The 25,886-nt window shown below is 40.0% G+C and overlaps 1 protein-coding gene across 7 annotated transcripts in view; it reads left to right on the forward strand.

The window, feature by feature from the left end:
* The window catches only part of DIP2C (DIP2 acetate--CoA ligase C (putative)), a 470,493-nt gene that overhangs the window by 351,023 nt on the left and 93,584 nt on the right, over positions 1 to 25,886 (forward strand). For all 7 annotated transcript variants that reach the window (XM_090047544.1, XM_090047545.1, XM_090047547.1 and 4 more), the window contains 12 exons: positions 1,017 to 1,140; positions 1,501 to 1,610; positions 3,680 to 3,782; positions 4,160 to 4,224; positions 6,622 to 6,715; positions 6,885 to 7,004; positions 9,341 to 9,455; positions 12,794 to 12,933; positions 14,897 to 15,033; positions 17,950 to 18,158; positions 19,998 to 20,112; positions 24,241 to 24,442. In XM_090047544.1, the coding sequence (XP_089903670.1) occupies positions 1,017 to 1,140; positions 1,501 to 1,610; positions 3,680 to 3,782; positions 4,160 to 4,224; positions 6,622 to 6,715; positions 6,885 to 7,004; positions 9,341 to 9,455; positions 12,794 to 12,933; positions 14,897 to 15,033; positions 17,950 to 18,158; positions 19,998 to 20,112; positions 24,241 to 24,442 (1,534 nt within the window). The remainder of the gene's footprint in view (positions 1 to 1,016; positions 1,141 to 1,500; positions 1,611 to 3,679; positions 3,783 to 4,159; positions 4,225 to 6,621; positions 6,716 to 6,884; positions 7,005 to 9,340; positions 9,456 to 12,793; positions 12,934 to 14,896; positions 15,034 to 17,949; positions 18,159 to 19,997; positions 20,113 to 24,240; positions 24,443 to 25,886) is intronic.

The raw sequence follows: 25,886 nt of genomic DNA on the forward strand, positions 1-25,886 counted from the left end.
TCCTCAAAAATGTTATTATTGGATCCTCTTGTTTTGTTCTCTGTTTTTTAAAGGGCATTTTCCCCGTCCTACTCTCTGGACCACTCTGCCTAAATTCATTTGGCTTAATAAAATTATATGGAAAATTAGGTTGGGACCTGAGCTGAAAAATTCTGCTCTGTGTTTTCCTTCTGTTTTCAGCTTTTGCTTTGAATTAATATAGTAGTAGCCACTGGTTGCTGCAGTTTCAAGTGTACTTTTTGGACTGTAACTGCAAGCTTCTCCAGACTATTTTCCTGGGATCTCTCTTTTAGGAGAAGATTAGCAGTTGAAAAGAATTGACATTGATGGCTTAATACTTCCAAGAATTCTAACAGTATAGATGGCATGCTCATGAAAAAATCATGACAAGAAGATATATATAAAGCAAACATAGTGCTGTGGAGAGAGAGCATCTCTTGGGGAGCAAGTGTTCCTGCTAGTAAAGGCCATTTAAACAGCATCCCTAGACTTTAAAATCATTACATTGCATTTTAACCTCCTGGCATAGATCCCCTATGAAATAAAGGAGCATGCTTTCCCTAATGGAACTGTGAAGAAATGCAGTGTCCTGAAATAAGAAATGACTTTTTATTGACAAAATTGACAGAACAAATTGGGCACAAGCAGTGGCACTGTCATCAGTGTGCATCGGTTATGAGGCAAAGGAGCCCATTTTCTACGCTGAGACAGCAGCTCAGGCTTTCCCACATAGAAACCTCTGTAACCTGAATTATTTCCTACTGGAGCTGTTTTCAATAGGCATGAGACAAATAAAGCCAGTATATCTCATAATGGATAAACATGATAGGGTGGTGGAGGAGAGCATGTCTAAATTATGGAATTCCCGTGTCGGGGAATTTGGCTAAAGGCAGGTCATCGGGCAACTTGACTAAGGGAAGGAAAGATGTTTTTTGTTTCCCTCCAAGATACTGTGTGAAAACTACATGCAGTCATTTCTGATTAATTTTTTTTCCTCCTGTTTTGTGATCCATTAGGATGCAGGTAGTCAACAAATAGGTTTCTTGCTTGGAAGCTGTGGCGTTACTGTGGCCTTGACTAGTGATGCATGCCATAAAGGACTGCCTAAAAGCCCTACAGGGGAGATACCACAGTTTAAAGGTAAAATAATTTTCACTTAAACTGCATCCTGTACAGAAAATCCACCTGTATACAGCAAATTTATAGAACATGTCACATTTACTTTTAATGGCCAAAGATAGAAATCAGTCTCAATATAGGATGTACTAAACTAAGCACTCAAATGTATATACAGTAATATTATCATGTAAAATCCTCCTAGCCTTTCCCAGTAGGATTGTTTCTGTGAACAAAATGAGTAATACTGAGTCAATTATAATACACAGGCATAGAAAACATTTGAAATAAACTTACGTACAAAAGAATTATGTTCATTGGTGCTATTTTTCCAGCATTAACTCAGGAAAAGTTTTTCTCTGTCTTTATGTGATTGTTTTTCAGGCTGGCCAAAGCTGCTTTGGTTTGTAACAGAATCTAAACATCTTTCTAAACCACCTCGTGACTGGTTCCCACATATCAAGGATGCAAACAATGACACTGCGTACATTGAGGTGAGTTAATGAAGATTCGTTTTCCTTTTGACCCAGTGTATATGGCACTGTTGGATACCATAAGATAAGCATAATTATCCTTTGGCTGTTTCTAGAAACAAAGAGCATCCTGTTTAGCCTGCTGATAAGTAATCTCATAAATAGAAGTATATACCGAACGCAAAAAGGTTAATGCAATGTTAAATCTGCATAGTTAACTTTCTTTCCCTCTGAACTTCTACAGCAGGGGTTTTCAACCTTTTTGGGTCAGTGTACCCTCCCTCAGCAGCCAGTCAAGATGGCAGGAGTCCCCCGGCAGCCAGACAAGCGGGCAACTGGGGGGGCTCCCCCGTAGTCGATTGGTGGCTGCCGGAGCCCGAAGTGGCAGCAGCAGCACTTGCTGCAGTGTATCCTCTGAGGCCATTCCAAGTACCCCAGGGGTACACGTACCCCTGGTTGAAAACCCTTGTTCTACAGCATTTGGGATTCTGGTTCAATAATGCTTTAAAGTACAGACTTAAAACACGCACTTATTTTAAAAGTTTTATGGAATAGCAACCTTAAATTTTAGTGACAGGTACTTTACAAACAAATAAGAGGTACCAGGATGGATACCCACAATTTTATACTTCCAGATGCTTTTTTTCTCTGTGTTTTTTTTTCATTACAGCTTTCATTAAATATAAACAAAATTGTTGACAGTAAGGGGTTTTTTGTTTTTGGAAGAGTGAGAACTATAAAATATAAATTGATGTGTTCTGGGCTTATCTTTCCTTTATCCTCTTAACACTGTTTTGCCCCAAACACAACAAGCTACACATCAGGGATGTTAAGGGTGTAAGAGTTGGTAATAAAAGGCAAGAATGCAAAGCCAACAAATAATAAATCAGCTATCAAACTGATGTCTGCTGATATGGCTGGTTAATAATCAGCCATTGGTATTGGCCAAAAAAAAATCTTTATTGGTACACCCTTGGTTTTGCATCTTTGATTAACATTTTCCCTCCTATTCTGGAGTTCAAATTCCCTCCCCAAAGACTAAGTTCTGGATAAGAAATCAGCTTATCTTTATGCCTTTGAAATTTCCATGTGTGATGTTCTGCCTTCTACCTCCTCCCCATTTTTTTGAAATGAGATTTGCTTTGGATTCAGCATTTCAGTAATCCCAAGTGAAGCTAATGCCCCACTCTGTTAAAAGAAAGTCAGGAGTGTATATTTCCTATCTTTGCACAGCTGCTAATGGAGAGTGGGGTGAAAGGAGCAGTAGATATTCAACCTTGATGAAAACCTTCATTGTGGAAAGAGATGAAAGATTTATTTTGTGTAATGACTATTTTGAATCTTGCCACTATTGCAGCAAATAGTAAGCATGGTGAAGGCTTCATGCACAGATCCGGGATTCTCCCCGTGTGCGTGTCTTCTCTCAGTCCCTCCTTTGTTTTCCTTGCTCGTGTTGTCAGTGCAGTTCTGATGTGTTTTGATGAGCGTAAGCTCCCCCCCAACAATGCGTGGAGCAGCCAGCTCCGCAGCAATCGCACTGGGCAGAGCTGTGTGCAGTTATCCCGTGCTCTGCTTGATGTCAGAAGGTGAAAGTTCAGCTTTATTAAGCTGCCTCAATAATAGAACAGACAGCTGCAGAACAGGCTCAGAAGTATTTTTTCTATTTTTTTAAGTTATTTTCTGCCAAATCTAGCCAGCGTATTAGTCATTAATGACTCCTCATGTTTCAAACTTCTGCTGCTGCCTTTGCCACTGTGACTCAAAGGCACAGCTAGAATTCATATAAATGTAATTCTCCCACCCTTCCCAAGCTCAAGTAGCTGAAGCATTCCTGATACTAATTGTGGCAGGTTTCAGCCAAAAAAAGAGAACCTCTCTGGAGAGGAAAGAAAGTGGGCTTTAATAAAACCTGGTTTAGAACTTCCACTGTAGCTCTCTCCAGCTGTGAAAGCTAAAGTAAATCATGAAATCCACCAGTTGGCTTATATTTCTCCACTTTAAATGCTTTGAATCCAACTGTTGAATAATAGCAGCAGTGCAACTGTTTCATACAACAGTATGTTGAATCTTCAGTAATAACTCTCTTGCAGTACAAAACCTGCAAAGATGGAAGTGTGCTTGGTGTGACTGTAACACGAATTGCACTGCTGACCCACTGTCAAGCTCTTACACAGGCATGTGGATATACAGAAGGTACAGAACACACTCCTTTACCTTCCTCCCTAAAACTGAAATCGAATTGTATATTGTCTAACTGGGGTCTTTTTTAATATTTTATGTTAGGGCCATAGTAAATATTTCTCAGAATAAAAGTTAGAATTGAGGCATGCAACATGGTTTTAGAACATATTTAAGAAAAAGAAAGCATGCTTTAGGTATCTTTTATTAAATATATCAGAGAGAAGGCAAATAATGGTCTAGCCAAGACAGAACCTTATTCTGAAAGTTATGCTTTGAGGTCGTCATATGGGCCACACAGAAACTTGTTCTATTTCTGTTTGCTAAGTGGGTTTCCCTCGAGTCTGTGCCATGCTCTCAAAAATAAACCATATTTTGTTTTTGTTGGACAGCTGAAACAATTGTGAATGTATTAGATTTCAAGAAGGATGTTGGCTTATGGCATGGAATTCTTACTGTAAGTAATTTATTTCCTTTGTGTGAACTTGTCTACTATGCTTGTTGCCATGAACAACTAGGATGTCCTCAGATTTCTTTTAACAAGTTTGTCTGGATTGAAAGCAGAGAGTTAGAGCCGGCTTTGCTACTTCTCCGTAAGCACAAACACAGGCGTGCTAAGTCACCTCAGTGTGTCATGTACAGTGCTTTGTTTGGCACTGTTATTGCCAAGCACAAAGTCCATTGCTGCTGTGTCCTTCTAAGACCTGAATTCTGTGTAGTGCCAAATCAAGAGCATCAGTTCTATGTTATTTCAGTAAGACCTTCAAGTGGAATGGCTATATTCCCGCTGATAAGTCCCTCATCCGACAGGACTACTGCTACTAATCCGGAGACTGTTTTGCCGCAGTGGACTCGACAAGCTGTCTGTTCAGTTCTTGAATATCTTTCAAAGCAAAGGCATGGCAGGTCATTGGTGTGGAGGCCCACATCTCTGTTTTTAAAGACATTCAAGCATTCAGTTCAAGTTAAAGTTGCTGCTTATCCTGCTCCTAAATCAGTGGTGAGAATGTCTATTTATGAATAGTGCAAACACAAGAATCTCAGGCTGGGAAGGGCTTACTTTTTAGGATTTCAAGGTAACCATTAGACCTTTCCCTGCTGCTGCTCTGCTGCTGTCATCATAAAGAGACAGTGATGATGAAGTTTTTGAGACAAAAACATGTTACTAGTGTTGTCCAGAAGGCATTCATTTAATAAAGCTAAATGTATCATTTACTCTGAAAGCAAATATCCACCAGGGTGGGGGTTTTTAATCCTTCTTTACCTTTTTTTTGGGCATGGTCTTAATGAGTTGTATGACTGATTTAAGAATACTGTTTTTTTTAAACCTTCAGTTGCACTACACTGAAAAGAGAAATATTTTCTATGGCCTTAAACGCCCAAACACACACACAGTGCCATTTGGGAGGCATATCTAAGCTGGGTTGCCGAAACATATACCACATATATCCTGTGCTGATATAAGTAAATCTCTGTGCCTTGTAGAAATTTACTTTCAGTGATAATGAATGATGTTCAAAACTTCCATTTTTAATGCTTTTATTTATTGATATTCTCTGACAAATCACTATGGAAGATGAGTGCTTTGAAACATGAGATCAATTTGCTGCCTCTGGCTTATTTGAATTTCCTGTTGGTGTACTTATCGCACCCAGGAGGGCACACAAAGCAACAACAAGGTCTCCCTGTGCCTGAAGAACAGTGTTTGTACCTGAAAGCTTGTAAAGAACAGTTTTTTCAACTATTTAGTTGGTCTAATAAAAGATATTGGGAGGAAAAACCTGCAGCACCCTTATAGGCTCGGCAGTGCTACGTTGGTTAGCACTACAGAAGAAAAAGACTTGGGGGTCATCATTGACCACAAGATGAACATGAGCCTCCAATGCGATGCTGCGGCTAGTAAAGCGACCAAAATGCTGGCGTGCATCCATAGATGCTTCTCGAGCAAATCCCGGGACGTCATTCTCCCCTTGTACTCGGCCTTGGTGAGGCCACAGCTGGAGTACTGAATCCAGTTTTGGGCTCCACAATTCAAAAAGGATGTGGAAAAGCTTGAGAGAGTCCAGAGGAGAGCCACGCGCATGATCAGAGGTCAGGAAAACAGATCTTACGATGACAGGCTGAGAGCCATGGGACTCTTTAGCCTGGAAAAGCGCAGGGTCAGGGGTGATCTGATGGCCACCTATAAGTTTATCAGGGGTGACCACCAGGATCTGGGGGAACGTGTGTTCACCAGAGCGCCCCAAGGGATGACGAGGTGGAACGGTCACAAAGTCCTGCAAGACCGTTTCAGGCTGGACATAAGGAAGAATTTCTTTACTGTCCGAGCCCCCAAGGTCTGGAACAGCCTGCCAGCGGAGGTGGTTCAAGCACCTACATTGAACACCTTCAAGAGGAAATTGGATGCTTATCTTGCTGGGATCCTATGACCCCAGCTGACTCCCTGCCCTTTGGGCAGGGGGCTGGACTCGATGATCTCTCGAGGTCCCTTCCAGCCCTAATGTCTATGAAATCTATGAAATCTATGAAATATCACATTTACCCAAAGAGTCGTGTCTACTTATGCAGCTTGTTGCAAACTTGTTCACAATCTACTGGGATTGCTCTATTTTATAATGAGCCTAAAAGTCCCTTAATTTTTTTTTCTGTTGCTTTTTAAAGAAAGTGAAGGAGAGAATAAATGAGGGGGAATCTCTTTGGAAATATTTTCAGCATTTCAGATATGTTGATGATTGTAAATTCAAGTCCTTAACTATGTACTTAGTGAGCTGTCTCATAGGGTGACATGATATACATTTTTCCTATACCTAATATATTCTTAATTCTTTTTTTAAATATTCTTATTTAATTTCAGAGTGTCATGAACATGATGCATGTTATAAGTATTCCATATTCCTTAATGAAAGTGAATCCACTTTCCTGGATACAGAAAGTCTGCCAGTACAAAGGTAAGGACCAAGAGTACATGTTGGTATATTTTGAGTATGGGATTTGGCAACGCTGGTTCTTGATGCTGTTGACTTGATGCTGTTTACTGTAACATGGTGAATGACTCATTTCCTGATTTTAAAATTTTTTCCACACAGTAGATTAGTAATCTGTTTGCTCTTATTTTAGCAAAAGTCGCTTGTGTAAAATCCAGGGACATGCACTGGGCATTAGTGGCACATCGAGATCAAAGAGATATCAACCTCTCCTCACTACGCATGCTAATAGTGGCTGATGGCGCAAATCCTTGTAAGTGATGCCTGTAAAATCAAACAGGAAATGAGTATCCTATTCTGTGTTTCATATCTGACATTTCAGACTTCAGTCACATTAGCAAAAAAATGTTTCACAAAAGTTTGAGGCTGCTGCAAACCATGTGATGTTTATGGAAACAGTAATTAATTTTGGATTTTTTAAACCTACTTTTCTTTAGCTAATCTTGAAGCAAACTTGATATTCCACATAACGTAAGTTGCAGTAAATCCAGTTTTGTTTAACATGACAGCCATATGTAAAGAAAAGTAAATGATCTTAAACTGTAGAAAAAAGCAGAAGGTTTGCTTCTTTTCGGTGGCTTTGGAGTGTGGAAGCAGGGAAAATAAACCTGAGGAGTTCAGGTGGCACCCTTGCCTTCTGCTCTCCCAACTTTTTCAGTAACTCCTTCCTCTCTCCTTACTATGAGACCCTGCTTTCTTGAGCACATGGAAGTGAGGGGCAAATATGTAAACACTGGCTTAGTACTGTGGGTACCCATAGACTTAGTTCATTGAGAATTGACTCATTTGACTTTTTTTGAAACTGCTACAGGTTTTAGCACAGGTAGTCCATAAATACACTTTTAAGCAGCACTTTTGTACTCACTTATATATGGTACAAACTATGCATGTTATTAGTCCACAACCAGAAGGCTCATGATTGACCATATAGTTCATTTGGGTTGGAATTTTGCATGGAATAATGGCATGGTTCTTGAGAACTACATATGGATCACTACTTAGTTTTAATGAGTGCTTTCTTCATGTATCATAATGTACCAAGGTATATATGTTCTGTTCATCCATTGTAACTTGCTTTGAATTCCTAGAATAAATCTTTAATGCGTCTCTTCTTAAGAAACATATTTTACATGAAATTCACGTGTAGGTCCATGAATAGTGCCTCTTCTACTTGCAAGTATTAAAATGATTTATGCTAAAATTGAATCTTTAATCTACCGTATCCCATTATGGCAGATACACTGTATGGCCACCCAGTAATTAGATTCTATAGAATCTAATTATTGTTGATTTGCCTTGAATATGTCCCCTTCCTACCGCTACACCAGGGAAAATAAACCTGGGGAGTTCAGGTGGCACCTTTGCCCTCTGCCCTCCCAACTTTTTCAGCAACCCCTTTCCCCTTTCCTTACTATGAGACCCTGCTTTCTTGAGCATGTGGAAGTGAGGGACAAATTTGAAAACACTGGCTTAGTACTGTGGGTACCCATAGACTTAGTTCATCAATAATTGACTCATTTGACCTTTTTTAAAACTGCTACAAGTTTTAGCACAGGTAGTCCATAAACACACTTTTAAGCAGCACTTTTGTACTCACTTATATACGGTACAAACGATGCATGTTATTAGTCCACAGCCAGAAGGCTCATGATTGACCATATAGTTCATTTGGGTTGGACCCCAGTAGAGCCAACAGCATTTCAAGCCATGGTGACCCCATAGCTTAGCAGTGCTCTGTATGTGTGTGTACTCCAAATACCCAGCACAAGGATCCATGTTCTAATTAGCCCCCACTCATGACTGGAACCACATGTTCATCATGAGTCCTGGAATCCTCGAAAACATGTATGCGGATGTGGTACAGGGCAACCTGGTCCAGCTTTACCTTGGGAGGGCAGAGCCATGCTAATCATATGTGACAGGCTGAGAGAACGGGACAGAAGGATTCTGGTTGAGCTTTTGGGGGCTCCACTTGGTGATGTTCGCCAGGCATTTAAGGCTGGTAAAAAAAAAACAAAAAACCTGGAATAACTGGAAATGGAAAAAAGGTACAGCTCTGCTGTGGTAGTAAAAAGGAAGTAAAAATGTATTCTGCGCAGTTGCTTACTGTAACTTAGAAAAAGAGCCGGCACTGAGGGGGACCGAGAGCAATGGGGACTACCATCTATCTTATTTAGATGGGCTACACTAATCTATCATTGTAGTGGATTCCTATCAGTATATTCACCTAATATGAACCATGTGTTTTGTTGTCATGCTCCCTGTTGGCTGCATTTAATCAACTTCATAGTTGGTTTCTATTACTGAGCCCATGCTACTTTTGTCAGGAGTTTAATGATAGACAGTATATTTAATAAAGTTTCCTTGTATGTGAATGTGAGACAAGGGGTTTCTTCCCCATAGTAATTGTGGGACGGGGGACAATTGTACCATATTCAGGTAAATATAGTAATCTTTTCCTAGGTGCCTTAGATAATTTCTAAATGTTTTGTCATGAAAAACCTACATACTTGAACAAAGGTGCTTGATGTGTCAATAACATTGCTTCAGAAATTAGATTATTTTTCTTTTGTTGTTTTTTCTCTTCAGGGTCAATTTCTTCCTGTGATGCATTTCTCAACGTCTTCCAAAGTAAAGGCCTAAGACAGGAGGTCATTTGTCCATGTGCTAGTTCACCAGAAGCTCTCACCGTGGCTATTCGAAGGTACGGTGTTGAACAAACTAAAATAGTATTCAGAACTTTCAGTTTCAAAACAAAGAAATGAAACATCATATTCATTCAAGATCAATGCTGCATAGTTAGTTTCTACAAAATGGTACATTTTGTATCTATCTTTATTTGTATAACAGTAAGACATGTAGAATTTACTGCACAGTAATTCATCTTAGAGAAGAACAACAGTTACCAATTTCATAATATGATTTTAATATAAAATTAAACAGACCAATAGTTTAAATCCAGCTGTGGTAAAATACTGTGGGACAACTCAAGTTTATTAAAATGAGCTAAATGAAATGTAACAGAAAAGGGGGGAAATTGTGAGATTCTAGGACTCAACAGGTACATCTACGCAAGATGTTTACTGCAGTTTATCAGCTGACTAATTAGCTCTTCAGTAAAGACTCAGCCTGTACACATGCAGCCCTATTAGGCCTCAAGAAACTAATTAACTCTGTTGCAGGATGATACTTGTAAATACAAGTACTATCCTGAAGCCAGGTTCTTTATTGCACAGCCATGTATGTGTAAACACTGATGGGGCTGGCTTGGTTATGAGAGTGCTTCAGTGCAGGGCACCCTCATGCCCCAGCCAGCTTCTCCACAGCGTGTTGAACCAGGTCAGAGCATCCCTGAGCTGGCAGGTTGACCCCCCCGACCCCTGTCTCCCAGGCTCCCTACCAGCCAGGGCTGCTCTGACCTGGCTCAACATGCTGCACTCCCAGGAAAGCTGCTAAACCCTTGTATTCATAATTGTGAAGAGAGTGGCAACCAACCCTGAATTTTGTGACACATTATAATCTGGAGTGTAGAAAAATACCATTAGCAATAAATGAACAGTTAGTATTAAATGAACAGTTATTTAACCAGAAACTAAAGCTATGAAATGTAGCTGAAAGGTAAAAAAACCAATTTCTTATACATAATTCTGGTCAAGTTGTTTGTGCAACTCTGTCTGAAAAAATATCTCCAGTTCACACCAGCCCTTAAGCTTAAACAAGTGTTTAATTTTAAGTGTAAGTCATTTTACTATAATCAGTGAATGAAAAGTCAAGTAAAAACTGATTAAAATAAAAGGTTTATGTTTTTAAACAAGAGGGATGTTGGTGCTTTTGCACATGTGGTCTTTTAATTCAAAGATCTCAAACTGCTTTACCAATTTTTAATATAAACAAACTTACACACTGTGAAGTAAGAGGTGTCTCTTATCCCCATTTCATAGATAGAAAAACTGAGGTACAGATATGGTGAGTAACATGCACAAGTTCAGTTAGTCTGTAATATAGGTGGAAATACAACATTTACCTTGTTGTTTTTGTGTCTTAGTCACAAAACTTCTCTTTCCTCTAATGACCCTCTGTTCTTAGAAATGTCTAGTGGAAATGCAGTTCAGGATATTGTTTGTAAGCTAAAAAGTTTTCATATCTTGGAATCAGGCTACTTGAATTCCCTCTTCTCTTGATTACTTAGTAGAGATACACGTTGGAGAGGCTTGTGGTTGCAAAGCAAGAGCTGCTACTAAACTGTATTCTAGAGTCATCAAATCTGGATGCACTAAGTAAAATAAAGGAAAATGTATGCAGGATTATGAATCAGCCTTTGGCCTATTAATTGTGTGAGGAAAAATATGTATTAATTAGGCATTTGATTTTCATCTTTAGCATTCTATGAACAAATGTGTGTGCAGTTAGGAGGGGAAGGGTGAGAGAAAGTTGATCAATAATGTGGTTGAGAGACTACATTAAATGATGGGACCATTATTCATCATAGCTACTTGTTTACTAGTCTCCATTTGTTATGCTCTAATGCATTTTCAAGCATGCCCATAGCCCTCTTTCTTGACAGTGTCAGTTGAGAAATATGCCTCATAGCGCCTATTAATTGAAATTTATGGTACCAATCACTACAAGTCTTACATGACCCTGATTGCCTGGGGCCCATCTAGTATTTCAAGCACAGCAGAGGAGATATGTCATATAATAAGAACATTATCTTTTAACGTAAGCTTGTGTTATGATGGATTACATAGCAAAACTGCAAAAACTTCAGATGAATATTGGCTTTTTCATTGATTTTGAAAATAGCTTGAGTCTATCTGCATTACAAAGGACCATTATTCTTAACCAAATCAGCATCATGTTATCCTCAGTTTTGCATTTTAGTACACAATGTGGTATGAGTTTCTAGCCAACCATAGAAACCCTGGCACTTCATTCTGAAATCAGTAACTTGTGTAAGTCAAAGTTAGCTTGTTCAAGCTGCAGACTGTATACGTAATATTGGAATCACTAATACAAAAGTACTGAAACAAGCTGACAGAGCACCCTATTGCCTGTGTTGTAGAATCACGTAATATTTGTGGGTGTGTTCAGACGTGCATAGACTTTTGGTTTCCAAAAGGGACAAGAAGCAGCAGCACACCTTGTACCACTGCTTCTTGTGCCTGGGGAGTGCCTGTGCCATGCATGCTTTGGCACACAACAAGTTGCCCCAGCAGCCTTACCTGGGGGCTTCCTGGGGCTGGCTGGCAGTGGAGTGAAGCCTGGCTGGCAGTGGAGTGGGCCCTGGATTGGACAGCTCCGGTCTTCAGCAGCACACACTGGCCAAGTGTGCGCTGCTCTGGGTTTTTTTCCATGGGTTTTTCCGACCCCTGGATATGTGTTTGCAGCACCCCATACCACACAACCACAATCATCTGGACATGCCCTGTGGGGGTGAATTTAGGCAAATCAAGGAATTGCCATTCACAGTGTCTTAAATTCATGTAACATGCAGGAGTTATTGTCACATAAAAATTTAGTATGGAAAGGTAGTTGTATTTTAACATAATTGTGTCATGGTGTCTCTGCCTGTCTATATATAGCCTAAATGTAGAAACAGAGTGTAAAAAACTCTAGAGTCCTTAGTATCTTTCACTCTCTTCACTCCCTCACCTTTTCCCTTGTGTCTGTGAAATGGGGCTAACTCCTCTCATTGACAGGACTGAATTAAGGTTTGTAAAACTCTGAAGATTAAACAAGTTGCAGTGTGTAAATACTATGTATTACCCTAATCTCTATAGCAGTGCATTTTTGGATAGACACTGAAATTGAAAGGTGGTATATTGGGTTACCAATAGTGACTGGAGACAAAGATTAGGTCAGATGTAAAAGCAAAGATTAAGGTGGTAAAGAATAAATCCAAATTAAATCTGAAATATACTACTATTAAATGTGAACATAAATACTTGGTATCTGTTATGGTATTCCACTGCGAATAGGAAAATACTAGCATTTGCCTGTTTAAAGTATCCTGTCTCTTAAAATTATAAACAATTGTTCCAGGCCAACAGATGACAGCAATCAGCCCCCTGGCAGAGGAGTATTGTCCATGCACGGTCTTACCTATGGAGTAATTCGAGTGGATTCTGAAGAAAAGCTTTCTGTTTTAACTGTGCAAGATGTTGGCTTGGTGATGCCAGGAGGTAGGGATCAGAACCAGATTCTCTGAAATGTGCTTTGTGGAACATTTACTGCAGTGTTCAGTGACTGCAAATACCATACTTTCCAAAGAAACAAGAAACACTTGCATAAGAATATGGGTGTTGTAATACATGACGAAACACCAAGAAACATCTTCTCTTCTGTGTTGACTCTGCTGCTTCTTCCACGCATTAATAACAGCTGTCATTTTAAATGATTTACTCTGTTTTGCTCATGAAGAAGTACTGATTTGTTACCATTAGCTAGCTGAGCCAAAAAATACAAATACTTGAACCCTAAGTTCGGAGTTTAGAACATTGTTATGCATAGCTGTAACCCAGGTCAGGCTGAAGTACTGTAGATTATAAAATAAGATAGTGTAAAATATAAAAAAGCTCCTTGCCAAAGACTTGCAAAATGTTTCCCTAAGCTCCTGTGCCGAGGCACAATTGCATTATTATAAAAAAAAGATAAATGTTTTTAGACTATGGTAGTGATAAATTCAGATTAAAGGCAGAACGTCCAAAGATGACATCTAGATTTAACTTCTAAACTGATTTTATACAACTGCTGCGCAGATTGGAAAAGGCTAATTTTTTTAGTTTTTCTTTGTAGAACTGCTAAATTATATACCAAATAAACTCTCAGTTTCACATTTACAAGTGAAGCAAGTTAAAATTTTTTTTCTAATAACCATAATATAAAATAATTCCCTAGACATATCAGATTGTACTGGATTATATAGGCTGATCCAATTTAAAGCAAGTTATTGTATTATGATTACCTTTACAGTAAGTGAAAAAGCAGTTTCCAGGACTTTTACCCTTGCACATATAAAGACATTCTAGTCTGCTTCTCTCTTCCCTCTGTCACCCTGGCTTCCTTCCAGTTGCAAAGCTTATGTTCTTGACAGGTTCCTACTCCAGGGTAAGCTGCTAAAAGGCATACCTGATCTTAATCTGATGCTTATGACTGGAAAGAGCAGAAATTCAACAGGATCTTTATTGTAGTGATACGATGCATCACCCCGTCACAACATTAACTGACTTGCTGGGTGACCTTCCTGTTACCAGTTTTCCTGCTTCCTTTGGTGTCCTTCTGCTCCAACAATTTAACTCAGAAGAGAACATAGCCCTCCAGATTCTCCCTCTCTCTGCCAGTTGCTTGCTGGACTCTGCTGCTCCAACCCTCACACAGTGCTGCAGGGAACCGTAAGCTGGCCATGGGCAGTCTGGGTCAGCCCATCAGGGCTGCCCTGTGCACTGCTGCCACCTCTCGCCAGCCAGACTAGGGAAGCCTATAAAGTACGCTGAGATGTGTGCACAGGGCAATCTCTCTGCCCGCCCACCCCCCCACCCCTCCAGCTGCACAGTTGTCAGCACTGCAAGTTCTCCACTCTTCAGGGCATCAGCATTTGAATGTCTGTGTATATGACTTTGGGTTTCTCTACCTGGAGAGCAAATCTGGGAGAATTCTCCCAGGCTATTTGAGTGTGTGTACATTAACTGGCATACTAGACCATAAAGCAGAAAAAACTTAGTTTTTGCATGGGTTTTGGTGAAAGCTAAACTTCATGGCTTTATGTTTGTTGTACAATGTAATTATCATCAAGCACCCCAACTAAAATAGTTTATTTTACAGTGACCACAGTAAATAGATTTTTCAGTATGATACAGGGTGCAGTCACGTTTTATGAAGGTATCACAAAAGCAAGGGAATCAGGCCAAGTTCAGTTTTGTTTTTCAGACTAGATTTATATAAAGTTCCTGACACTTTTGTACTATAAATATTAATTTATCTTTGATGTAAAATGTCTTTGTTTCACAAACATTGTTTGTTTGGTAGTCACATCTACATGCATTTTATGCATTGAAGTTTCTAGATCATAGATTCTTCCCCTCACTTTACTTTGTCCTGTAGTTGTTTTTTTATAAAATATTTGAAAGTATTTTGCTTTTTCTTCAGCCATAATGTGTTCAGTGAAGCCAGATGGAATTCCTCAGCTCTGTAAAACAGATGAAATAGGGGAACTTTGTGTATGTGCAATTGCAACAGGTACATCATATTATGGACTCTCGGGCATGACCAAAAACACTTTTGAGGTGAGTCTAAGGAAAGGTACAATATAGAATCCTTTCTTTTTAGCACTCTTTATCTTCAGAAGATATTTTTGGAGATCCATGTTCATGCTAATAATGGGGGTGGTTTTATTAGTGATGTCAGTTTTGGAAGGCTTAGGGAGATACAGTGATGCAATCTATAGTGGAGCTCAGTTTCATGTAGTACCTTATAAATCTTTAGAAAGTCACAGTCCCAGAACTAAAGAGGTTGCAATCTGATGTTGAAGCAACAATCAGAGGTAACAATTGATGCAAAGCAAGTGAGAGGGAGAGGCAAAGTTCAATAGGCAAATTCTGTGTTGAGCTTGATGGTTAATGTGTTCACTTTGAAAGCTATTTCATATGTGTAGCTTAAAGCCACTGCCAACAATCTCACAACTAGCCAACGTTAGAAGATTGCTTTTCTGCAAATATCCTTGCATGTACATCTTAAAGAGATTTAATGGTAGAAAGCATCCTGGCTTACCACTATTGCCTTGTTCCTAATTGCTCTTTTGCTGTTTATTTAAAATGCCTAGAGCAGGCCTGTCCAGTTTCTAAGTGACTGGGACCCAAACACCTTGCAGGCAACACTAGTGGGGGCCACACTCCCCCAAGCTGCAAAAGGGCAAGCCATGCAGATGCTCCCCACACTACTGTACCATGCAGATTTCATAGATTTCATAGACATTAGGGCTGGAAGGGACCTCGGGAGATCATCGAGTCCAGGCCCCTGCCCAAAGGGCAGGGAGTCAGCTGGGGTCATAGGATCCCAGCAAGATAAGCATCCAATTTCCTCTTGAAGGTGTTCAATGTAGGTGCTTGAACCACCTCCGCTGGCAGGCTGTTCCAGACCTTGGGGGCTCGGACAGTAAAGAAATTCTTCCTTATGTCCAGCCTGAAACGGTCTTGCAGGAGTTTGTGACCGTTTGACCTCGTCATCCCTTGGGGCGCTCTGGTGAACAAACGTTCCCCCAGATCCTGGGGGATGCCCCATCCTCCCCTACTGCACCTGTGTCCCATCCCCTGCCCCACTCCACTGTGCCATGCACCTGTGTTTCTTCCCTCTCCCTGCTGCCGCACCTCCAGCCTGTGTGGCCCTGGGCTCACCTTCAGTTCCCTGGGCCCTGCTGCCCTCCACTGCCCCTGTCCCTGGTCACAACTAAACCCCTCACAGGCCGAATGTGGACCAAGGGCTGTCAGTTAGACAGTGCTGGCCTAAAGTATCATTTTTTGAATTTGTAGACTCCACTTGTTGTTTTGTATACTGCATTTTTATGATGAAAATTGGTCCATTGATTGTTCCATAGGGACTGTCTGTTTTTCAAATTAAACTTAAATTGAGGCCAGTATGAAAAGGTTACCAGACAGGGAAGTACAGAGAAAAATTGAATTGAAATGTTTTAAACGAGAAACTTATGGTGAATTGTTCTTCTCGTTCAGTGTTGGAGGGAAAGATTAGGAACAAATACATTTGCCCTTCCTTTAACAAATACTCTTTCTAATCTAAAGAGTGTTAACATGTTCTTCATAATGGTAGTCATAATATTCTCCTATTAATGTGTAGTTCTGAGCATCAGACATAATATACATTGAATAATTTACAGAGATGGGGAAAATAGTTCCCAATCATGATCTACAGTAATGGTTTGGAATGTGTTGGATGACTTTTTGAAGTGCTGAAAGAGCAAAGAGTGCTAGCTGATATAGATGGTAATCCAACATTTGAGTTTTCTAAAGCAGGAATATGCTTGGACTCATTTTGGAGGCAGAACTTACAGTATCAATGTAATTGAATCATAAATGGTTATATCCAGATGGGAGTAAGTGAGGTTCCAATTCAACAAGGCATTTAAGCATAATATTAGGTACACAAACAGTCTGCTGATTCAGTGGGGCTATTCGTTCTGAAAGTTAAGCACATTCTCAAAAACCTTGCTGAATGATGGCTCTTAAAAAAAGTGTGTCCTTTCACATGACACCTAGCTAAGAGCCTGTTCTCTACTTTTAGGGCTGCATCACAGTGCCTGATGCAAAAGTAGTGACTCTTCAATGAGAGTCACCTGTGTGCATCAGAGAGCAGTACATGACCTTTCTTCTGTTATATGAGTCTTGAAGGACAAGATACAGAAGTGGTCCGTCAGCTTGGAATTACTGTAGATTGTTTGCATTTGCTCCACTTCGGACTTATGGAAAAGCATGGGTATGTCTAGACTGCGCAACGCAGTGCTGCATAGGAATACCCGAATGAGCTCTACATGAGATAGTGGGATACTGGAAGGAGTATTGCTGTGTTAATTATAGAAGTGGGGTAAATTTGCCCAGACAAAACACTTACGTGATTGTACCATGTCCTACAGGTGAGCTAGCTTGGGTAGCTCTGTGCAGCTCTCTATTGTACAGCATAAACATAGAGGATAAGGCAATAATGTATGAGGCATTTAACTTGTATAAAATGTATTGGTTTTAAGAACCATCACTGCACAGCATATTAAAAAGACGCTACTTACTACTTTTGGTGGTTTTAAAAACTGTATTATTGTAATAGGGAAGGACATCCCCAAAAACAATTAGTCTCTTATTTGCTGTTTATTAGTAACCTAAATTTACTTCTATTCCACAAAAAAAGTTGTTATTAATTTGGTTTTTGCATTGTATATTATGTATGGAGCTGAAGCCACAGAAAGTGTGCTAAACCAAGGCCTGGCACTGCTATTACCTTCCTACATCACACTTTTCCCTCCACATGAGTCCTTGTCGCAAGTTTTTATGGTGATAAATAGAGAGCATCATGGTGCTCATCTTGACAAACAAGTTTTTCCTGAGTGATATGATCACTCCAAGTCCTGTTGAAACCAAAGGTGCTCTCTGAGCACTTAGGATTGTGTTCTCTAAGGACTGTATTTCTGTGTTTTACAGGTGTTTCCTATGACCAGTTCAGGAGCTCCTATAAGTGAATACCCTTTTATAAGAACTGGATTACTAGGATTCATAGGACCAGGTGGGCTTGTCTTTGTTATCGGCAAAATGGATGGTCTAATGGTTGTCAGTGGAAGAAGACACAATGCTGATGACATTGTAGCGACTGCACTCGCAGTGGAACCAATGAAATTTGTCTACAGGGGAAGGTTTGCTTTGTTTTTCTTTTCTTTTAAATAGAAATCTCTGTTTTGCTTAGAGCAGGTCTAATTGTCCTAGTCTTTAAAATGCTTGAGCCGGCCAGTAACCCACAAGATTCTGTGTACAGTTTACGTGGTAGAAATGGCCAGAATAAAGAGAAACTATTGCAGACTCTTCCTGAATAAATAAGGCCACATCCAAAACAGGATTTCAGCAGGCTTTAAGCAATTGGATCCAAAACTGCTTTTCAAAAGCCTTGCTTTGCAACTGCCAAATCCGGGAGGCACCTAAGAATTTAACTTTAAAGTCCCCTAGGTTTGTGCAGTTCTACTTCTGTATATTCACAAAACTGCCTTTGCTAAGCACTGGGAGCCTGTGGTTAGGCCACTCTCCGTGGAGTTGGGGGGAGATGGTTTTGTAATCTGTGAAGCTAAAGAGGACATAAAATCCAGGTCTCCCCCTTCTTGGATGGCACTCTAACCATTTAATGACTCTAGGTCATTAAATAAATGGTGGCAAGTGAAGCTACCTCCTCTTTTATTGGCTGCACTTCAGAGAAATGAGTGAGCCCTTTTAAAGAGTGGATTCAGGAACTTGCCATCAGGAGAGACCCCTACACTGTGCTCTTTGTGTGGATAGAAATGCCTCCCTGCTTCAGGCACCTTAGCTCCAGAGTTGGGAAGTTCAGATTAAACCATTTTCTCCTGGCTTCTAAATAACTGAATTTACTGTATTCACCTTTTGGCTTGCCCCTTTTGAGGTATCTGTCTCTGTCCATATCTGTAAAGAGAACCTAGACACCTAATTTTGGTTTTTGCTTTCTGTGCTTGGGACCAGGCACCTTTTAAAATATACAGCTGCTTGTGATGTTAACACCACCTCCCCCAAACCCTCCCCCCAAAAAACAAAACCCACCACACACTCCCACACTGAGTCCAGCACATACCCAGAAAAGGCAGCACATTAGTTGGACCTAGCTTGCCTGATATCTTTACAAATTGGGCACTTTATTAGGGCTTTTTGGGCACTTTTATGTAATACCGGATTGAATCAGCTATTAGATAAAAACACCAAAAAGCCCCATTGAAGCACCCAGTCTATACATACACTGCAGACCCAGGTCGAAGTAATGCACTGCTGCTTCTGGTAAAGCATGGTTTTATTTGCGGGGCGGGGTTTAATGTCTGCAAGCAGCCATCATGTAAATACTGCACACCTTAGAAGACAATGGGTTATACATACCTGTGTGGGTAAGATCCCGTAGAGTCTTTTTAAGGTATTCAGTGTTTAAATTTCAGGCCATTGCAAAATTGCACATTGTGAATGCCTTGCACATTGTACAAGATATTCAAGCCCAACTTATTTACTTCATATGTCACTCTCTAAAAAGGATTGTTTTAATTTGTGTATGTGTAAGAAGTATGGAATCTTCTCCAGTGATCAGAGCTAATGTTTATAAAGCATTAGCTTGCAGCACTTTGTTCCAAACTTCAAACAATTACTACATTACTAGGGCCCTAAATAATCATAGCCTTCATTTATCTTTGAAAAGATGAAGGCTAATGAAGCAAAGACCAGTTGGAACACTCCTTGAAAAATAAAAGCAAAAGAAAATAATTTACTGCTATTTCATGTCTTTGCAGTAGCTTTTCTCCAAAGCCAGTTAATTTAACAGCTATTGCAGGGTTTCATGTAACAGGGGCTTTTTGTTTTTTGCTAGAACAAATTGTACGTAAAGCTCCATTCTCTGAATAATAAGAAACAAATAACAGTGACAAAAAGTTAAGAATAATCTTTTCTGCAGCTTCTGATACCCTTACCCAGTACCCTTTTTTCCTGTTCTACAGAATAGCAGTGTTTTCAGTGAGTGTACTCCATGATGAGAGGATAGTTATTGTTGCTGAACAAAGGCCAGATTCTACAGAGGAAGATAGTTTTCAGTGGATGAGTAGAGTTCTCCAGGTAATGCTCCCAGTTTTTCTTATTTAATATTTCTTTTGTTGATCTGCCAGTCATTATGGAGAAAGTAACTTGACATTTGTGCTCTGAGTACATGAGTATGCAGCTGTATGGGTGTGTCCTGATGAATGCAAGGTCATATTCCTTTGAATAGTGGTGGTCACGTGAGCTGCACGTGTTGTGTCCCTCTTTGTGCCACTGTGTGAGAGCAAGAAGGATGGAGGAGCTGAAACCCACCTCTTATTCCCCTGGGCAACCAAATGGAATACAGCAAATGCCCAACCAGCTAATTTTCTTAAACCTCAAAATGGTTTCTTTGGATCAAATCTGTGAAGTAATATTATTCCTCAAACTTTCTTTATTTGGACATCGCAAAAGAAGAAGAAAAGCACGGGAGGATCTTCCTGTACCACCGGGCACGGAATTTCCTACTTCAGGACACACTCAAGCCTTCAGGGCTTAAACTATACTCATCCTCTGACAAGACTTAGTCATATTTGATGTCTTTCCCACTTAGGGGACCATCCTGATGCATACTATTTGTATGCACTCTTTTCATTCAGAACCCATGGTCTCAGCAGGCACTGGAAACTTTATCTTGCAAAACCTCAAAAGCCTCAGCACCGGTGGCACAGTCACCTGACATTAGTCTTGATCAAGAAAATTGTTACCCATCTATACACAAAGAGAACATTCACATGTAGAGCCCAGATACAGCTCTGCATGCAGAGGGCATTATTTTACCACTTACGTTGCCAATGAGAGAACAGCAAAAAAAATTAGGGATCTTCCATTTCTTTGGCTAACACAACTTCCTCTCAGAAAGCTTCATTGTCCAGTATATTCCGCTGTAGTGAAGTTCAGGTCTCCTTTGATATCTTTCCATTAATTCCTCTGATCCCTAGAGTGATTTCTGAATTCAGGAGACAGTCATAATCATTATTAGAGCTGCATTCTGGACTGACTGATCAGTTGTAAGTGTTCATCCAGCTCAGACAGTTCTGACAGCAGTACTCTCAGATACTTCATCCAGACTTTCAGTTCCCCCACCTGATGGTAGTCTGGATATTGTCTGATTACGTGCCATGGACAGGGCTGCCTAGACAATTCCAACAGCTCCTGATAACAGAGCAGGAAGAGGTCCACCAAAAACAATACTGTCAGAAGAGAGAGCACAGCCCAGGCATTGTGCTGGCTTTACTACCACAGATACTCTACTAGTGGCTGCATTTCTGGTATTCCAGACTTTTGTCCAGTTCTACTGAAGTGCAGTTTTTAGCTTACTGTCTCCTAGTTAGTCATACCCAGATTCCTCTCACCCAGAACAGTAAGTTCCATAAATACCTGCCACATGCATATGTATTGGCCGAAGAGCCTACTTCTTCCTGGGACCTTAAGTATTGTCCTCTTGAGACTCATGGGGGGCTTTCTGTAGAGTCCCTTACATATTGCTTCTTTCTTCATTTGATTCTGAAGACAATGTTTCTTATTGTAACCACCTCAGCCAAGAATTTGAAAGTGGTCCAAGCACATGTGGCTGGCCCTCCCTATAAGATATGTCATAGATATGAAGTGATCAACAAGCCTTGTTCTGAGTTCACCTCTAAGCGGAATCAAAAAACGTAGTTCTCATCTTATTGTGTATGTATCCTCTTTTATGGGTAAAAATTATACATAGCAGGTGTTCCCAGAGGTTCACGGTACTACGCTGGTAGAAACAAAGAGTTCAGGTTGTCTACTCATCCTTTTCTAACTGTCGTCATGCATGGCAAACGATGGCCTATCTTATCACAAAGAATAACAGAATGTACCCCACTACTTTAACAGCTGCTTGGCCTACCTCTCACTCTGAACATTGAGGCTCACTCCACCAGACCTCAAGCAGATCATTCGCTTGCTTCAGAAATGTGTCAGTTGCCAAGATCTGCAAAATGGTCATTTGGAGCAACCTGCTGCTGATTTGTTTGGCCAAGCATTTGCAGTTAGACTTTTCTACATAGCAGCAGATGCTGAGCACCATAACCATTAGACTAATACTCCTCAGCACACACCCAAAATGGGTATTTCTTGCTACATACTTTTCCTGGGATCCAGGCTGCCATCTACTCAAAAAAGAAACCTGACAGCAACCACAACTCATCAAAGTGATGATGTAAGTGGGAATGCAGTGACACCCTCCATCACTGAGTCCTCAGCTAGTATAGAACTAGTGTATGAGCTGAGAGGTAACTAATGGAGAGCCACAGCCTCTCTATCCTTTATACCCTCCAACAGGGACTCAGGGAGGCAAAAGGTGGACACATAGCCCCAGCAGTTGCCACTGTTCAAAACACTCCAGTCTCACTCATATATAGCACGTGTACCTACACTGAGATCCACAAGGACTGCAAACATCTCAACTCATGTTTATGGTGGAGTAGCTACTCCAGGGGTGGGCAAAATGCAGCCCGCGGGCTGGATGCGGCCTGCCAAGCCATTCTATGTGGCCCACGGGGCCCCTAAAAAAATTAGAAAATTAATATGAATGTGCCCTGGGCTGCCTGTCATGCAGCCCTCAATGGCTTGCCGAAACCCAGTAAGCGACCCTTTGCCCGAAGTAATTGCCTGCCCCTGAGCTACTCTTTCTGTTCAGTACATTCTAAGATCAAAAATAGGAAAAGGGAAAGCTGTATATCATCTAGTCATCATTAAATATATACTGGAAGAGACATATTGTTCTAGAATACAGGATTTTATCTTTAGTGGGACCTGCAGAGGTATGCATGGGTATGCATAAACATTTTCATCTTTGCTAAAAAAAAAGTTTTGGTTATTAAATAAATGAGATTTTTACAAACCTTGACTTCCCATCAGCCATACTGTTTGCAGTTTGCTCTTCTCTGTTTGGACAGTGGAAGCCAGTTTAATTTTTCAGATCCCTTGCCTTAGCACATTCCTGTAATGTTTAGGTTAAAAATATTAGAAGGAAAATTTTTGATCTGTAGATTTGGATTTAAAGAATCTACAGATATGTATGTTCAAATTTGGTTTAATAACTCCTTTTATTAATGTAAATACTGAACGTAACAGCTCAAACAATATTTCTCTTTGAGAAAATTGTACTTGCAATCTTTTCAAGCAATGACAAAAGTCATCTGAAGTAAAGGATTAAAGAGTCAACTTCTTATTTTTCCTTGCGCATTTGGAATAAGTCAGTTTCCTAGCTCCCTTGTGTGATCCATTAGTTTCTTTCTGAGTATCTGTCACTTAGTGATTAGGGAGAAAAACATTTTCCATTAATTAAAAAAATGATATTGGTCAGAGGGCTGAGATGTGGGTGCAGCATCTGAAATTGTCGTAGCTGTTTTTTAAATGGTCTGAGTTTTAAGTTGATAGTGTCCCTTTCAAAAGTAATGCTGAAAAAGGTAAACAGATTAAAATTACCTATGATTGTCTGTCTGCATACTACATCTAATAGAAAACTATTAGGAGAGCACATGTAGGAAGGGTGCTAGGCATATCAGCTGAAATCTAAGGGTGCCTATACGTGTGCTCCAGCACAATCTAATTAGAATGCATGGGAGCAGATGCATTGAGTCTGTTAGAGCACTCAATTAAAACGTTCTAATTAGAACACTCCACCGTGCCTAATCATCATGTGTATTCAGTGTCCTGCACTTCAAAATGGTAGTGGGAGTGTTTTAACTAAAACTTGTCGAACAAGCTTTAAAATGCACCCACGGCCATTTTGAAACACAGGACACTGAATAAAGGTGACACTGTGGCATTTTAAATAGAGCAGCTGTCTAGGAGCTGCTCTAATTCAAATGCACCCCTCCTCCCCATCCCAGAGCACAAGTATAGACACCATAAGTGGACATCACCAGGATCTTCACTTAATGGTCATCTCAGTATTTGTAGCCATCTAGAGTTTTTATCCTTTTTTTTTTTTTGATGCATCAATTATTTTTGGATTTCCTTGCTCTCATACCTAATAAGAAAAAAATCTTCTTTTCTTTCATATTGCTGAAGATTATGATTATAGTAACAAGTAGTTATTTTTGGCTTTCTGCAGCAGTTTAGAGAAACAAGTATTGTAATAATGATAACAAATTCACCATACTTCATTAACTCCAACTTGATTTTTTCTAGGCTATTGACAGTATTCATCAAGTGGGGGTTTATTGTTTAGCCCTAGTACCAGCAAACACACTCCCAAAGACTCCACTAGGAGGAATACACTTATCAGAAACCAAACAGCTCTTTTTGGAAGGCTCCTTGCATCCCTGCAATGTGTTGATGTGTCCCCACACCTGTGTAACAAACCTGCCAAAACCAAGACAAAAACAGCCAGGTAAGATGGGTAACTGCATTTTAAATGTTTATTGATATTTTATTTGTGGTGTTACAGGATGCTGCAATGCCTCCAGGAGTCGTGGGTGCTCTTTTCCTTTAAAAAGAAATGCAGAACTCTAGAACTCTTGATTTAGAAATGATACCTAGAGTTTGAGAGTTTTGAATTTATTTTTCTCAGACCAACACAGCTACCAATACATCCCTTTTCCTTCAAATACTTTTATACCATCTCTAATGGTATATTTGTTTTCCTAAAAGTACTTGGTTTGACTTGGGAACCCATAAAATATAGTTTTGTAGACAAGACAGTGGAGGGAAAAAGAAAACCTTGGGTTGAAAAAAAAATACTCAGGACTCCAATAGAGAGAGGAAAATATTAATGCCACTGTAAAAAGTAAAACTGTATCTGGTATTCTTTATATGGTTATGGTCACCCCATGACCAAATAAGTTGAATGCAAACTGGAACGCATACAGGAAAAGGCCATTACAATCATTAGGGAAATGGAGATCCTGCCATAGAGGAGCAGACAAGAAAAGCATAGCTTGTTTTATTCTAGCCTAACAAAATAAAGGCTGAGAGAGGATATAACTGATCCTTACAAATGCATGAAAAGGATAAACACAAAAGTGTAAAAAGTACTATTTAAGCTAAGGGACAGTGCTGGCACAAGAACACAAGAACAAATGGATATAAACTGCCCATGAATAAATTTAGGATGGAATTTAGAAGCAGCTCCACCCCAGGAGAAAGGTTCTGTAACAGTTTTTTTTGACAGGTCTTTTTCCTGCCCTTTCCTAATTAGTTTTAAGATGGGATCTTGATAAGTTTGTGAAGGGAATTATATCTGTGAAGGGAATACCATTGCTTCCTGTAGTAAGAAGGGACTGGAATTGCTGACTGTGGAGATCTTTTCCAGTCCTATGTTCAGTGACTCGAAGCCAATAATCAGTCACTTTGCCCACAAGGATGGATCCATGCTGTAAATTTGAACTTGAATGTAAATTTGGAACTTGCATGATTTGAGGGGTGCCTGAGTCCGTGGCTCCAACTTTGGCCCCATCGGCGCATACTGGTGATAGAATGCTAATGATTTTGAACATGAACATACTATGGAATCTGGAAAATCCTCTTCTACAGCGTCTAAAATCTGGGGTTGTCCATTACTGAACCAATATTTATTTGTAAAAAGAATTTTTTCTTGTTTCTCTACTCTGGGACAAATGTTTGAGAACCCAAACAATTTAAAAAAATGAAATAACAGACACTGATAGTAGCTTGTCAAGCAACTAAATAATGAGATGTTGCCTGAAGTTTCAGTTTGATAGATCCTTGTTGCCACATCCCAGATGAAATGCCAACTGTTCTGAACTAGAGGTTTTGTTTGGATGTGATATGTGCAGATGCTGCAAATGGTAATAAGGTGACTTGTCATGGAGGAA

This window comes from Crocodylus siamensis, chromosome 5, assembly GCF_052110815.1.
Source record: "Crocodylus siamensis isolate JL-2025a chromosome 5, ASM5211081v1, whole genome shotgun sequence".
In the NCBI taxonomy this organism is placed as follows: Eukaryota; Metazoa; Chordata; order Crocodylia; family Crocodylidae; genus Crocodylus; species Crocodylus siamensis.